Source organism: Silurus aristotelis, assembly GCF_946808225.1.
Source record: "Silurus aristotelis genome assembly, chromosome: 13".
NCBI lineage: Eukaryota > Metazoa > Chordata > Actinopteri > Siluriformes > Siluridae > Silurus > Silurus aristotelis.
This window is the reverse complement of record NC_139586.1, coordinates 21,939,949-21,958,152: the sequence shown is the minus strand read 5'-3', so window position 1 is coordinate 21,958,152 and position 18,204 is coordinate 21,939,949. Positions and strand designations below refer to the sequence as shown.

General features: G+C 37.9%; 3 protein-coding genes across 5 annotated transcripts in view; 2 read left to right on the top strand and 1 right to left on the bottom strand.

The window, feature by feature from the left end:
- The first annotated feature begins 837 nt into the window (after positions 1–837).
- On the top strand, positions 838–2,598 carry LOC310735166 (receptor-transporting protein 2-like). Its single transcript, XM_083557742.1, has 2 exons — positions 838–1,080; positions 1,963–2,598. The coding sequence occupies exons 1-2, from the start codon at positions 938–940 to the stop codon at positions 2,303–2,305; spliced, it is 486 nt and encodes a 161-aa protein (XP_083413868.1). The 5' UTR covers positions 838–937; the 3' UTR covers positions 2,306–2,598.
- A 2,074-nt stretch (positions 2,599–4,672) lies between these two features.
- On the top strand, positions 4,673–15,219 carry LOC310735339 (5-hydroxytryptamine receptor 3A-like). The gene is made up of 8 exons (XM_083557990.1): positions 4,673–4,830; positions 5,155–5,199; positions 5,518–5,627; positions 5,773–5,942; positions 11,839–11,999; positions 12,338–12,548; positions 14,385–14,648; positions 14,985–15,219. Exons 1-8 carry the CDS (start codon positions 4,690–4,692, stop codon positions 15,212–15,214), a joined length of 1,332 nt encoding a protein of 443 aa, XP_083414116.1. The 5' UTR covers positions 4,673–4,689; the 3' UTR covers positions 15,215–15,219.
- A 2,405-nt stretch (positions 15,220–17,624) lies between these two features.
- rubcn (rubicon autophagy regulator) overlaps positions 17,625–18,204 on the bottom strand; it is a 16,338-nt gene continuing 15,758 nt past the window's right edge. For 2 of the 3 annotated variants that reach the window (XM_083559103.1, XM_083559105.1), the window contains exon 20: positions 17,625–17,771. In XM_083559103.1, the coding sequence (XP_083415229.1) occupies positions 17,644–17,771 (128 nt within the window). In that variant the 3' untranslated portion in view covers positions 17,625–17,643. The other variant, XM_083559104.1, reaches the window with a different exon arrangement.

The window sequence follows — 18,204 nt, the reverse complement described above, 5'->3', positions numbered from 1 at the left end:
ACACATATTTGTCAAAGCTGTCAAAAGTGATTGCCTCAGTCTTCTTTTTTTCGTTATTTCCTTAAGTGTTGCAAGACATCTGATGAACTAAATCATGAAAAACAGGTGTGGGGAAGTGTTTAATAATTATTACTTGTTTTTATGTTTAATGCAAAAAAACAAAACACTGAATAGACATTGTCTGTGTTATGAATCTAATTCACCAGACCCACTAGTGTAGGACTTCAGTTTCCCTTCCCTTGGTTTGGTTTCTTGTTTGGTTTCCTGGACCACAGGAACGTGTGTGTGTGTGTGTGTGTGTGTGTGTGTGTGTGTGTGTGTGTGTGTGCGTGTGTGTGCGTGTGTGTGCGTGTGTGTGCGTGTGTGTGTGTGTGTGTGTGTGCGTGTGTGTGTAAGAGAGAGAGTCATTTTTGCACCCTGGACACATTCATCCTGTTGTCTTATGAAGTCCAAACAAGAAACCAAACCATATAGAAGAAGGGAAACTGAAACTGAAGTGTAATCCTACACTTGTGGGTCTGGTTAATGAGATTTATGACACAGGGAATGTCAATTCTGTGTTCTGGTTTTATATATATACATATATAATAATTCAAACCTGAAATTAGAAATATTATTGTGTTTGTGTGTATGCACAAGGCAAAAGTGTATGTGTGTGTGTGTGTGTGTGTGTGTCTGGGTGTTTACAAGTGTGTGTGTGTGTGTGTGTGTGTGTGTGTGTGTGTGTGTGTGTGTTGTGTGTGTGTGTGTGTGTGTGTGTGTGTGTGTGTGTGTGTGTGTGTGTGTGTGTGTGTGTGTGTGCATGTGAGGTAATGTTAAGTTTCTGTTTCCTTTCTCCTCTATGCAACCAGCATAAATAGAGCAAGGAGGCAATGACAAAGAGAAAGAGAGACAGACAGAGACAGAGAGAACGTGTAGGTGAAAAAAAGAGACAGTGATGGAGGATGAAGAGTGGATGAGTGTGTTTAATAGGAGAGCAGAAGAGCTGCAGGACAAGTGGACGCTCCTGATGGACGACTCGATTGAACCAAAAAAAACAGCTAATGGGTTCTATGAGTACCTGAAAGGATCATTTGCACGGTAACATGGCACACACACACACACACACACACACACACACACACACACACACCTTTTTATAACAATTATTTTACATTGTTATTACATAATTCTGAATTAAACTGTTGATTATTTACTCCTGATATTTATATAAAGTCTACGTTATGTAACTTTCAAAATCTCTTTTTTTTTTCATTGAGCTTTTTGACAGTAAAAACAGAATTCTAGAGAAATGCAATTTATAACACGAGAGAAAAGGCTTTGTTTAAAAAAATGCTAATTTTACAATTCATTACACTTCTTTTTTTTCTTGGAATAAAACAGGTCATTCAAACATCTGATAATATTCACTCATTCAAACGCTACATTACTATATTGTATTCAGTACACAGTGAAATTTCAAATATTTCCATATTATTTCCATATCACCCCTGTAAACACAAGGGGTAATGTTATGTTCTCTGCCTTATCACTGCCTCTCTTTGACAATATCATGTTTAAATTTGGAATTGATAATGACCAGGTAAAATGAATTATAGCTGAATGATGTTTATTTATCTGCTATGTCCATTTGAAAGAACTTTCTTAAATACAATACAAGGGGTTTTGGATAAGAAAAAGATATTCATAAAAAAAAAAAAAAAAAAAAAACGATTTCTTTACTATTTTGAGCAGTACTTGTTCATGTAGAAATTATTAAAGGAGTAGTCTGATGTTGTGGGGCTGAGCTCGGTGCAGCTCACTGTTTAGAAAGTGTTCTGATTCTGTTATTTCAGGATTGCAGTCAACAATGCTTTTACACACATCACCTATATGCTTACACACGTCACCTGCACTCTTACACACTTGCACTTAGACACACATCACCTGCGCTTTCTTACCTATAATCTCTGTATTGTGTAGGTTTCGGTGTTCCAGGTGTGGGCGTTCATGGCCCTCTAAGCGAGTGATGGTGGTGTTTCACTTCTCAGGGGATGCGGCAAGTGGCCGTGGCACTGTAAAAGTGCGCCGCTTTAGGCAGGAGTGTCGCCGCTGCAACGATCACAGGAAGGAGAAGCCGAAATTCGGTGGAGAGAACATTGACGTGATGGTGGAGAAACTGATAGAGAAGATTAAATTCAGGTGCTATGGCGAGGACGTAGGAGAATCTGGCCGAACCTCACACTTTATCGATAGAGTGAACGGTCCACATGAAAGTGCACACTGTGAGGCCTGTCAGCTGGGGATTTGCCAAAAGGGAACATGATCTTTACACCTGCCCCATGGTTTTAGTGTTCACTATTTTTTTACCCACTGTTAGGGTGATTATCTGACACTTCTAGAGGCCCATCCTTATACCACCCCGAATGACCCCCAACCACCTCCAGAAGACCATGTGATGATTTCAAGTCTGCACAATGGTCATGTTATTAATAAGTTAATAAACACAAATGTATTATTGTATTATTATAATTGTGTAATTATGTTTAATATATACAAAGGTGATGTACAAAAAAAAGAAATGTGAATGAAGAATAAAGTATATATTTTTTAAATATATATATATTTAGAATTGTCATTTTTTTTCTCTGTTCCACTCAAAGCGATGCCAGTATGTATCTCTGGAAAAATGTCCAGCTGTCCCACTCAACGCCACGGTTATCTGTCCCTGTGAAAAACTTTCCTCTGTCTCACAGAGACACGCCTCCTTCCATTCAGTACCACAGTGATCTGTCCCTCAAAAATACACACCCGTTGTCCCACTCAAAGTTATGACTATCTGTCCCTATGAAAGACATGCCATCTATCCCACTCAAAGCCATGCCTATATGTCCCAATAAGACATGGTCTCTGTCCCACTCAAAGCCATGTCTATCTGCTCCTCTGAAAGACATGCCATCTATCCCAATCAAAGCCATGCCTATCTGTCCCAATAAGACATGGTCTCTGTCCCATTTAAAGCCATGCCTATCTGTCCCAATGAGACATGCGCTCTATCCCACTCAAAGCCATGCCTATCTGTCCCAATGAGACATGGTCTCTGTCCCACTCAAAGCCATGCCTATCTGTCCCAATGAGACATGCGCTCTGTCCCACTCAAAGCCATGCCTATTTGTCCCAATGAGACATACGCTCTGTCCCACTCAAAGCCATGCCTATCTGTCCCCATAAAAGACATACTGTAATGTCTTTCCCTCTAAAAACATGTCCCTTTGTTTCACTCAAAGCAACATCTGCCCTGTAAAATTGATCATTTTGATTATTCGGGGTCATAAGTCATATTAATAATAATAATAATAATAATAATAATAATAATAATAATAATAATAATAATAATAATAATAATAATAATAATAATAATAATAATAATAATTAGTTCTTTTGTACAGTTAATTAAAGGTGTGAGGAAAAAAACACTTCGATAATGATGCCATAAACACACACGCTCACTGATCATCACAGGTGTTCAATAACACACATAAAAAAGCACAAACTCACACTCTCTGTGCATTATTCTTCTTTACTGCATCATGGGAAAAGTCAGATTTCTGTTCTGGACAACTGTTATCCTTGCCACAGGTAACTTACATTCATTATCTAATAAAACATTTTCCATTTCTAATAATAAATCTTAATATTATTATTAATATTATTATTATAATGAACTATTCACTGATTTCAGGTTGGTTAATTTGTCTGCATTTAATATACGTATAATGATTCTAAGATAGATAGATAGATAGATAGATAGATAGATAGATAGATAGATAGATAGATAGATAGATAGATAGATAGATAGATAGATAGATAGATAGATAGATTGATTGATTGATTGATTGATTGATTGATTAATTAATTGATTGGTTGGTTGATTGGTTGGTTGATTGATTGGTTGATTGATTGGTTGGTTGATTTATTGATTTATTAATTGATTGATAGGTTGATTAATTGATTGATTGATTGATTGATTGATTGATTGACCAGAAGTGCATAAGTGGCCTATTTACAGTAATAGCAAAGTCCTAAATGAAGGTAGGGTGCAAAGATTGTGCAGTAAAATGCCCAAAATGCCCAATTCAAATAATATTTTTAAATAGATCAAATTGAAACTGAAATTGAAACTTTACTTAGAATTTCTTTTGGAATTTTATGTGGAAAATGTATGTGAAAGATTATTATTATTATTATTATTATTATTATTATTATTATAAGTGGTAGTAGTAGTAGTAGTAGTAGTAGTTGTAGTAGTAGGAATAATGATAAAGTAAAAGTTCCTAACACGAAACATGAAAATCCTAATAGTAAATACAATTATTTATCAGAATATTATAATTATATAATCATATCATATATTTGTAATATTTGTAATAGTATTTTCAAAGATATTTTACTCAAGCTTATCACACAGTTGCTTCATCTTTATTAATATCTTAACAATAACAATGTACTATCAAATTTATCACAAAATCCTAAGCATATAGTCAAGTTTATTCTCTGTATTTAGAATTTAGGACACTGTACAACATTCTTGTGTGTGTGTGTGTGTGTGTGTGTGTGTGTGTGTGTGTGTGTGTGTGTGTGTGTGTGTGTGTGTGTGTGTGTGTGTGTGTGTGTGTGTGTTCCTCAGTCTCAGTGTGTTTGTGTGAGCTGATGTGTAAGCCAGGTCAGAGTGGACCATCCTATGAGTCTCTACAGGAAGTATTTGAGAGAAAGCCTTTCAGACCTTCTGTGAATCTGAGTAACCCCACCATTGCCAACATCTCTTTCACCCTGTATGCTGTACTTGGAGTGGTAAGTGTGTGTGTGTGTGTGTGTGTGTGTGTGTGTGTGTGTGTGTGTGTGTGTGTGTGTGTGTGTGTGTGTGTGTGTGTGTGTGTGTGTGTGTTCCTCAGTCTCAGTGTGTTTGTGTGAGCTGATGTGTAAGCCAGGTCAGAGTGGACCATCCTATGAGTCTCTACAGGAAGTATTTGAGAGAAAGCCGTGTGTGTGTGTGTGTGTGTGTGTGTGTGTGTGTGTGTGTGTGTGTGTGTGTGTGTGTGTGTGTGTGTGTGTGTGTGTGTGTGCTTTATCACCCTTTTTGAACTTGTTCTTTCTCACTTTCTCTCATGCTGTCAGAACGAGAAGACTCAGATCCTCACCACTTTCCTCTGGCTGCGGTTGGTAAGGACATGGCTGTGTTCCAAACCACTGTTCTTTATATTGTTGGCTTACTTTATAGAACTCATTAGTGATCTTTTATGTGGTACCTCAAAGGCCACGTTATTTTCAGAAACCTGACAGTAAACAAGTGTGGGCCAGACGTGTAGTCTGTTAATTAAAATTCTCAGTCCTCAAGAGACTAATGACTTAGCAGCCGCTTAAGACACAGCCGGAGTGCGATCATGTGATTGTTGTCTGTGTGTGTGTGTGTGTGTGTGTGTGTGTGTGTGTGTGTGTGTGTGTGTGTGTGTGTGTGTGTGTGTGTGTGTTTTCCGATAGTACTGGTTTCATGAATTCCTGATCTGGGACCCTGAGGAGTGTGATGGGATCACTAAGATCTCACTTCCAGTTAGCAACCTCTGGTCACCTGACATCATCATCTATGAGTTGTTAGTATTTGTTTTTCACCTTTCCCCAGATCTTCTGAATCACTTTTAGGGTTATTGTGTCTCACTTTCAGACGCTGACTCTTTCTAAGTGTCAATGAACTCTCTCTTTCTCTCTCTCTCCCCCATCTCTCTCTCTCTCTCTCAGTGTGGACGATGATGTATCTCAGGCATGTCCATATGTCTATGTTAACCACACAGGTCACATTCGTTATGATCGGATGCTGAGACTCGTCACAGCGTGTAACCTCGAGATCTTCAGTTTCCCATTTGATGTTCAAAACTGTACCTTTACCTTCGGCTCCTACATGCACACAAGTAACTTCCTTAATCTACACTTCTACTATACTTTACAACACTCAGTATACACTCCACACACACTTCATCTACTGTACACTTCATCTATTCTTTATAACACTCAGTATACACTCCACACACACTTCATCTACTGTACACTTCATCTATTCTTTATAACACTCAGTATACACTCCACACACACTTCATCTACTGTACACTTCATTTACTCTTTATAACACTCAGTATACACTCCATACACACACTTCATCTACTGTACACTTCATCTACTCTTTATAACACTCAGTATACACTCCATACACACTTCATCTACTGTACACATCATCTACTGTTTATAACACTCAGTATACACTCCACACACACTTCATCTACTGTACACTTTATCTACTCTTTATAACACTCAGTATACACTCCACACACACACTTCAACTACTGTACACTTCATCTACTCTTTGTAACACTCAGTATACACTCCATACACACTTCATCTACTGTACACATCATCTACTCTTTATAACACTCAGTATACACTCCACACACACACTTCATCTACTGTACACTTCATCTACTCTTTATAACGCTCAGTATACACACCACACACACTTCTTCTACTGTACACTTTATCAACTCTTTATAACGCTCAGTATACACTCCACACACACTTTATCTACTGTACACTTCATCTACTCTTTATAACACTCAGTATACACTCCATACACACTTCATCTACTGTACACTTCATCAACTCTTTATAACGCTCAGTATACACTCCATACACACTTCATCTACTGTACACTTCATCTACTCTTTATAACGCTCAGTATACACTCCACACACACTTCATCTACTGTACACTTTATCAACTCTTTATAACGCTCAGTATACACTCCACACACACTTCATCTACTGTACACTTTATCAACTCTTTATAACACTCAGTATACACTCCATACACACTTCATCTACTGTACACTTCATCTACTCTTTATAACGCTCAGTATACACTCCACACACACTTCATCTACTGTACACTTTATCAACTCTTTATAACGCTCAGTATACACTCCACACACACTTCATCTACTGTACACTTTATCAACTCTTTATAACACTCAGTATACACTCCATACACACTTCATCTACTGTACACTTCATCTACTCTTTATAACACTCAGTATACACTCCATACACACTTCATCTACTGTACACTTCATCTACTCTTTATAACGCTCAGTATACACTCCATACACACTTCATCTACTGTACACTTTATCAACTCTTTATAACGCTCAGTATACACTCCATACACACTTCATCTACTGTACACTTTATCAACTCTTTATAACGCTCAGTATACACTCCACACACACTTCATCTACTGTACACTTTATCTACTCTTTATAACACTCAGTATACACTCCATACACACTTTATATACACTTTATATACACTTTATAACACCCCATACATACTTCACTTACACTTCATGTACTGTACACTTCATCTATACTTCACCCACACTTTATAACACTCAATACACACTTTGTTTACATTTTACACTTCATCTATACTTTAAAATGCTCCATCTATTCTTTATAACACTCTATAAATGACTATAATTTATAATACTTCATCTATACTTCATCTATACTTTATAACACTTCATGGACACTTCATCTATACTTTATAGCACTCCATACACATTTATATCTACTTTATAACACAATCTATTCTTTTTCCTCATTATACACTCTATATATTTTATAACACTTCATACACACTTCATTTACTGTACACTTCATCTACTCTATATAACACTCAGTATACACTCCACACACACTTCATCTAATGTACACTTCATCTACTCTTTATAACACTCAGTATACACTCCACACACACTTCATCTAATGTACACTTCATCTACTCTTTATAACACTCAGTATACACTCCATACACACTTCATCTACTGTACACTTCATCTACTCTTTATAACACTCAGTATACACTCCATACACACTTCATCTACTGTACACTTCATCTACTTTTTATAACACTCAGTATACACTCCACACACACACTTCATCTACTGTACACTTCATCTACTCTTTATAACACTCAGTATACACTCCACACACACTTCATCTACTCTTTATAACACTCAGTATACACTCCACACACACTTCATCTATTCTTTATAACACTCAGTATACACTCCACACACACTTCATCTACTGTACACTTCATCTACTCTTTATAACACTCAGTATACACTCCATACACACTTCATCTACTGTACACTTTATCTACTCTTTATAACACTCAGTATACACTCCATACACACTTCAACTACTGTACACTTCATCTACTTTTTATAACACTCAGTATACACTCCACACACACACTTCATCTACTGTACACTTCATCTACTCTTTATAACACTCAGTATACACTCCACACACACTTCATCTACTCTTTATAACACTCAGTATACACTCCACACACACTTCATCTATTCTTTATAACACTCAGTATACACTCCACACACACTTCATCTACTGTACACTTCATCTACTCTTTATAACACTCAGTATACACTCCATACACACTTCATCTACTGTACACTTCATCTACTCTTTATAACACTCAGTATACACTCCACACACACTTCATCTACTCTTTATAACACTCAGTATACACTCCACACACACTTCATCTACTGTACACTTCATCTACTCTTTATAACACTCAGTATACACTCCATACACACTTCATCTACTGTACACTTCATCTACTCTTTATAACATTCAGTATACACTCCACACACACTTCATCTACTGTACACTTCATCTACTCTTTATAACACTCAGTATACACTCCATACACACTTCATCTACTGTACACTTCATCTACTCTTTATAACACTCAGTATACACTCCATACACACTTCATCTACTGTACACTTCATCTACTCTTTATAACACTCAGTATACACTCCATACACACTTCATCTACTGTACACTTCATCTACTCTTTATAACACTCAGTATACACTCCATACACACTCCATCTACTGTACACTTCATCTACTCTTTATAACACTCAGTATACACTCCACACACACTTCATCTACTCTTTATAACACTCAGTATACACTCCACACACACTTCATCTATTCTTTATAACACTCAGTATACACTCCACACACACTTCATCTACTGTACACTTCATCTACTCTTTATAACACTCAGTATACACTCCATACACACTTTATCAACTGTAGACTTCATCTACTCTTTATAACACTCAGTATACACTCCACACACACTTCATCTACTCTTTATAACACTCAGTATACACTCCACACACACTTCATCTACTGTACACTTCATCTACTCTTTATAACACTCAGTATACACTCCACACACACTTCATCTACTGTACACTTCATCTACTCTTTATAACACTCAGTATACACTCCATACACACTTCAACTACTGTACACTTCATCTACTCTTTATAACACTCAGTATACACTTCACACACACTTCATCTACTGTACACTTCATCTACTCTTTATAACACTCAGTATACACTCCATACACACTTCAACTACTGTACACTTCGTCTACTCTTTATAACACTCAGTATACACTCCACACACACACACACTTCATCTACTCTTTATAACACTCAGTATACACTCCACACACACTTCATCTACTGTACACTTCATCTACTCTTTATAACACTCAGTATACACTCCATACACACTTCATCTACTGTACACTTTATCTACTCTTTATAACACTCAGTATACACTCCACACATACTTTATCTATTCTTTATAACACGCAGTATACACTCCACACACACTTCATCTACTGTACACTTCATCTACTCTTTATAACACTCAGTATACACTCCATACACACTTCATCTACTCTTTATAACACTCAGTATACACTCCACACACACTTCATCTACTGTACACTTCATCCACTCTTTATAACACTCAGTATACACTCCATACACACTTCAACTACTGTACACTTCATCTACTCTTTATAACACTCAGTATACACTTCACACACACTTCATCTACTGTACACTTCATCTACTCTTTATAACACTCAGTATACACTCCATACACACTTTAACTACTGTACACTTCGTCTACTCTTTATAACACTCAGTATACACTCCACACACACACACACTTCATCTACTCTTTATAACACTCAGTATACACTCCATACACACTTCATTTACTGTACACTTTATCTACTCTTTATAACACTCAGTATACACTCCACACATACTTTATCTATTCTTTATAACACGCAGTATACACTCCACACACACTTCATCTACTGTACACTTCATCTACTCTTTATAACACTCAGTATACACTCCATACACACTTCATCTACTCTTTATAACACTCAGTATACACTCCACACACACTTCATCTACTGTACACTTCATCCACTCTTTATAACACTCAGTATACACTCCATACACACTTCAACTACTGTACACTTCATCTACTCTTTATAACACTCAGTATACACTTCACACACACTTCATCTACTGTACACTTCATCTACTCTTTATAACACTCAGTATACACTCCATACACACTTTAACTACTGTACACTTCGTCTACTCTTTATAACACTCAGTATACACTCCACACACACACACACTTCATCTACTCTTTATAACACTCAGTATACACTCCACACACACTTCATCTACTGTACACTTCATCTACTCTTTATAACACTCAGTATACACTCCATACACACTTCATCTACTGTACACTTCATCTACTCTTTATAACACTCAGTATACACTCCATACACACTTCATCTACTGTACACTTCATCTACTCTTTATAACACTCAGTATACACTCCATACACACTTCATCTACTGTACACTTCATCTACTCTTTATAACACTCAGTATACACTCCATACACACTTCATCTACTGTACACTTCATCTACTCTTTATAACGCTCAGTATACACTCCACACTCACTTCATCTACTCTTTATAACACTCAGTATACACTCCATACACACTTCATCTACTGTACACTTCATTTACTCTTTATAACACTCAGTATACACTCCACACACACTTCATCTACTCTTTATAACACTCAGTATACACTCCATACACACTTCTTCTACTGTACACTTCATCTACTTTTTATAACACTCAGTATACACTCCATACACACTTCATCTGCTGTACACTTCATCTACTCTTTATAACGCTCAGTATACACTTCACACACACTTCATCTACTGTACACTTTATCTACTCTTTATAACACTCAGTTTACACTCCATATACACTTTATATACACTTTATAACACCCCATACATACTTCACTTTATGTACTGTACACTTCATCTATTCCTCACCTACACTTTATAACACTCAATACACACTTTCTTTACATTTTACACTTCATCTATACTTTAAAATGCTCCATCTATTCTTTTTTAACACTCTATAAATGACTATAATTAATAATACTTCATCTATACTTCATCTATACTTTATAACACTTCATGGACACTTCATCTATACTTTATAGCACTCCATACACATTTATATCTACTTTATAACACAATCTATTCTTTTTCCTCATTATACACTCTATATATTTTATAACACTTTATACACACTTCATTTACCTTTTAAATAACAATTCATATGCATGCCATACACACTTCATCTACACTACATTTGCATTTTATAACACTTCATAAGCACTTCACCTACACTTTCCAACATTTCATCATAGTTCATCTGTATATCGTTTGCACTTCATAGCACCTTGTCTACACTAAGAAACTGTAAAATTTTTGGGTTGTGTGTACAGTTCGGGATGTGAGGGTGAAACCCGCTCTACCCTTCAACCAGATGTCAGAGAACTCGAAGCGTTACCTGGAAGCCAGCGGGGAGTGGGAGCTGGTGGTTATTTTGGGAGAAGCAGGAGTTCTAAACTTCGGTGTAGACGAGTGGGACATCATCACCTTCTGGGTGAGAGACAGAACATACACCCAGATACAACAATATTCCACTGAATTGGGTGTGGCCTCTGCACAAGTTCACAGAAAACTTAATCATATATCATTTTACTTATATTATCTTAATATTTAATTACTGACACTTTTAATAAGATCACATCAACTCAGATGGAGGAAAGGATGAAGTTCAGTATACATACTGAATCTGTTGAATAATGAGGATCAGAAGATACGACAATTAAATGTCATATCAAAACGATTTTAGACCTGACTATATTGCACACACTATTTTTCACACATGCTCATCTTTTAACAATGTGTGTGTGGGTGTGTGGGTGTGTGTGTGTGTAGGTGGTGATCAAGCGCCGGCCAATCCTCTACGTGGTGAACTTGCTCATCCCGAGCTCCTTCCTCATGATCATTGACATTCTGTCCTTCTATTTGCCACCTCACAGCGTCGACCGCGCCTCCTTTAAGATGACGCTGATTCTTGGTTACACCGTTTTTCTGCTCATCATGAATGACCTGCTGCCGAGCACGGCCAACGGCACACCAATCATCGGTGATCTGATGATCTGATCTTTAACTAAACTTAAATATTACTAAATATTATGCACGTAACTAACATTATTTATACACATTTTTCCTTGAAACACAGTGAAATTGTCCTGAAATTGACAGAAGTCCTGGAGAGCTTCTCTAATGGGTTATTGATCTGGTTATAGAGGAGATCTAATTGGGAGATAAAGCGTTGTCTCAGAATGGAGTACGCTTTGGAATGCGGATCGATCATTTTGGCTCGTTAACATTTTATCTGCTGAATTTTACATGATATGATGAAGTACAGTGGCCCTTGTATATTTAATGTTTGAAAGTAAGCAGAGCAGGAGAGAAGACTTTGGAAGCAAATGGGCCTCCAGTGTCATGTAAAGCAAGTCCAGTCAGATTCAAGTGCTGGTCAAGGAACAAGTATTTAAACAAATGGCAATGCAAACAATTCAAAACGTAATTCAATAGCATAAATATAAAACATGCATAGGTCAGGTGATGAACGAACAACGTGAACTAGACTGAAACAAAAAGCAAAGGCTTTGTATTCGGCAGATAACTGAACGAAATACTTCAGTGTGACAACATGGAAACAAAGGATTATAAATAGGTGTGAATAAGACAAGGAAGTGGAGACAGCTGTGACTGGAAAAACACATGAGCACAAAAACACACTGATGAGACAAGACAGGAGACATTGCAAGAACAAACACATACCCATGTGACTTTAAATACAGAGAAGGAAATGTGGAAGTGCGCTAAAGCTTGTAAGCTGACTAACTTCCCAAGAGAGAGAAAAATCTCTGACATTCAGCTTGAACCAGACAAATTTAATCATGCTTCATCTGGGAATTTGGGAATCATTTCACTCATTTGGGAATCTCCAAAAATAAAGTGCCCTAATGTTTACTGCATGGTAATTCTGCTTAAATAGTGGAAGCCTGTTTGCTCAGATAGGGCAACTTCGGAGATTATTTGGAAAGTCTAAAAACTGGCTATACCATGAGTTCTCAGAGCAGCTGTCCCCAATATGTTTTGCACCACCATTTTTTGTTACACGCAAAACTATTTTTCCACAGATCTGGGGGAGGTCAGGGCCGTTTCTGGGGTTTTTCGGCACCTAGGCGAGATTCCTAAAAAATCAGTCGCAAACTTCCATAAAAAAGCTCCAAAACATTTGAGAATAATTGCAAAATAGTCTGGATTTTAAGTATGTATACATATGCTGTATATGAAACTTTAGCATGAAAAAAACACAACAATATATTACGCTACTCTCGGTGGGGCGAGGGCGGTGGCGGGACAGGGGGCGCTCAATGGTGCGCTCACAGTTAGTTGTGCTCTAGGCGACTACTTAGTTTGCCTATGCCTAGAAACGGCGCTGGGAAGTTTGTCACACGCATAACTAAACACATTAACCTGCATATTAAATTATAATTATACTCATTATATGATATTATATGTTATGCAGAACCAGTGCAAACTTAGTTTTACGATACATAGAGAAAAAAATGCGACTGCAGGTAATTGGCTCAGGCAGAAGTGGTCATTTTTCAAAAATGACAAACCACAAAAGTCAATAAAATTGATAGAAAATAAAAATGTGAAGGTTTTTATTATTTTTGTATGGCCTGGTACCGAATAAGATATGGCCCAGCACCTGTCCATGGTCTAGTGGGTTGTGGATCCCTGTCTTAGAAGAAAGTGGAGTTTATATGATAAATATTTCCATAACAATAATCGAAAAACTGTTCAAGCTTGTTGAGATTTTTTCCTGTGAAGTCCTGTGACAAACACGTGATTTAAATTTTTCTGTATAATTTATAATTTTTTATCTCTGTCCCTTCAGGTATTTATTTCTCTGTGTGTTTGGCTATGATGGTCATCAGTCTGCTGGAGACGGTCATCATCACCAACGTCCTTCATCACAACTCCATGAAGTACCGCCCGGTTCCTCAGTGGGTCCGGCTTGTGGTGCTGAAATACATCGCTCGCTTCATCTGTTACAGCGATCCAGACATCACACACACGCAGAGGAAAATAATGGAACAAAGAGAGATCTGGAGCACACAAGACACACACACCAACACTACACAACACACACATGCTAATGGTGAGTCTTACAGCAGTACACACACCAGTGCTACACTACGCATACTCACACACATCTGCAGGACTTATACACTACAATAAAAATAATACATTTGATAGTAGGTTAGGGGGGAAAATGCCTTTAGTTCCAATCAATCAACATTCACTTTACACTCAATAACTCACACTGCTATTATTGTCATTATTATTAGCATCCTTAATATTATCCTTAGTTTTGTTAAGCTCACCTTTTGCATCAGCTGAATGTGTGTGTGTGTGTGTGTGTGTGTGTGTGTGTGTGTGTGTGTGTGTGTGTGTGTGTGTGTGTGTGTGTGTGTGTGTGTGTGTGTGTGTGTAGCAGCAGTGGGTGTGTCCCCCCTGTGTGTCCCTGAGCTGGTGGAGATCAGCGAGTGTGTGCGAGCAATTCGTGCTCGCCTCACCCTTTTGCAGCGAGAGGAAGCTCTGCAAGATGAGTGGTGTCACGTCGGCTATGTCCTTGACTTCCTGCTGTTTCGCATTTACCTCATGCTCATCACCTGCTATGCTTTCGTTATCATCTTCATGTGGTGCATCTGGATGTACCAGTGACACACGCACACACACACACACACACACACACACACACACACACACACACACACACACACACACACACATTGTATGCACTGTGTGTTATAAGCTGTACTCATACTGCTTAAACAATTGAAGATTTGGATCATTTATTTCCTCACTGTGCAAATAAATGTCATAATTGATTGTGTTTAATTTTCCATGAAATTCCCATAAACATCTCTACACAACTATCTTTAATATCCTGACCCCACCCCTATTTTACATTAAGCCTAGTCCAATATCATTATTGTCATTTCAAATAGTAAAAAGAAACAATGCTCCTCCAGAGCCAAGGTGCTGCATAAAACTACACAAAACACAAGTGACACAAAACTAACTGGGACATAAGTAGACCTATACACCAGACAAGATAAAATGCACATTTGTGCAAACACAATACAGCAAGACATCCTCTAGTACCCCAACCACATTGACTCTCTTGACCACACACCTAATCTCAACCCCACCAACCCTTATTACCCTCTCCACCGAGAACCTCAAATTGAGCACACCGCTTCTACCCTGACTACATATCTTTTCTCTTGACCACACCCTTACTACCCCGACCCTTTACCAGTTCTCCAACCACTACCCTACTACCCTAACTCAATCTCAGTACCCCAGCCACAACCCTTTTACCTTAACACCAACCCTACTACCCCGACCCGGTCCCAGATTTCTAAGCACAACCTTATTACCCTGATCCTCTCCCAGGTCCCCAACCAAACCCCTAATGGTGATGGACAGGTTGACGGACGAGGTCAGAAAGAAATCTCCGTGGACTATGATGTTTGCGGATGATATTGTGATTTGTGGTGAGAGTAGGGAGCAGGTGGAGAAGAGCCTGGAGAGGTAGAGGTACACGCTGGAGAGAAGGGGAATGAAAGAGAGGTGGTGGTGAAGGTGGAGGAGTTCAGGTACCTGGGATCAACAGTGCAAAGTAACAAAGTGTGTAAGAGAAGTGAAGAAAAGAGTGCAGGCAGGGTGGAGTGGGTGGAGAAGAGTGGCAGGAGTGATCTGTAATAGAAGGGTATCTGCAAGAGTGACAGGGAAAGTTTGTAGGACTGTGGGGAGACATGCGATGTTGTATGGTTTAGAGACAGTGGCATTTAGTAAAAAGTAGGCGGAGCTGGAGGTAGCAGAGCTGAAGATGTTAAGGTTTTCGTTGGGAGTGACGAGGATGGACAATATTAGAAATGAGTTTATTAGAGGGACAGGGCATGTTGGGCGTTTTGGTGACAAAGTGAGAGAGGCGAAATTGAGTTGGTTTGGACATGTGCAGAGGAGGGACACAAGGTATATCGGTAGGTGAATGCTGAGGATGGAGCCACCAGGAAGGAGGAAAAAAGGGAGGCTAAAGAGGAGGTTTATGAATATGGTGAGAGAAAAAATGTATGTAGTTGGTTTGAAAGAGGCAGATTTAGTGGACAGGGAGGTATGGAGACGGATGATCCGTTGTGGTGACCCCTAATGGGAGCAGCCGAAAGACGACGACGACACTCAGTAAATGTTACTCCTGTAAAAGTGCTCAATTGAAACTTCCAAAGTACTATGATTATCATTTTTACCAATTAGTCAACTCAGTTTATGTGTAAAGACTCTGTTACTCTCAACACACCAAACTAATAGATTTTAATAGAATTAAAAAAAAATAATTCTAGGATTTTATTACTGATTTCTATTAAAATGATCATGAGCCTACTCACTCATATAACTACTTAAATAAAAAACATGTACATAAGGTCATAGTTTTTGTGGCAAGTTGGAGTTTCTTTATCATTACTTCCTCAAAGTGTTCTCCTTGTTGTTGAAACAGAGCGTGCTCTACCCTGATTGGTGGCTTGCTGCATGCTTGACTAAGTTTTTATCCCCTCATACATAAAAAGGAACGACTGATTTCACAAAATGTAGTTGAGTAAAAAGGAAGATATTTGAATTTGAAATGTAGTGAAGTTAAAGTAAAAATGAAAATCTCTCCCCAAATGAAAATACTTCAGTAAAGTAAATAAATGAAAATGCTACTCAAGAACAGTAACGATTTACATTTACTTGACCTTCTCAGGATGCTGCTATGACAAATACTTCCACCACCACCATCAGGAAAAGCAGAAGAAAGTCAAATGACTGTGTGACGGTGTGTCCCCCACCCCCCAACAAGACTTCCAACCAAATCAAATGTTTAGTCACGTTATTACGAAAAGCTGATCATTTGGGTAAACAACCTGAGCTAGAGCAATAACGTAGCATGCTCCTTAATGCAAAATTGGGCCAACCCAATAAAACACGCATACAAAAAAAAAAAAATTATAATTTTCTTTTTCACAGATATAACAAGACTTTCAACGACCTCAGAAAGCTATCATGAAAAATTTTGAAACAGACAAGATTAAACAGTCAGAACATCTTTAATAGGAAATTTCTATCATATTATTTAACTTTGATATACATTTTCTCAGTAGTGCATTTTGATCTCCAAGTGTTCTAAAATAAAAGCGAAGAGAATCAGGAAGGAGGCGTTTCCTCAGTTTGGAGGCTGAAATATAAAAGAACAAAAAAAATGTGCTTGGGCAACAGAAAGAGCCTTATTCGTGTTACACACACACACACACACACACACACACACACAACAGTGGTGTTTGTTACCATAAGATTATTTACATACTCAGTCACAGACTGAACATTAGAATCATTAGAAAATTGTGTCACTAGCCCAACAGTGATTTCACTCACAGTTATCATCATGCAGGTAACATTAGGTAATACATTTTCAATACAGGTTACATAAAAATCCTGATCTGATTATATTACCCACAATGCACCTGGAGCAGAAGCATCAGTGAGAGCTGCTGTGTTACCTGATTAAAACATCTGGTGCAATGTAAAACACAAAGTGCTGATGAAATACACACACACACACACACACACACACACACACACACACACACACACACACACACACACACACA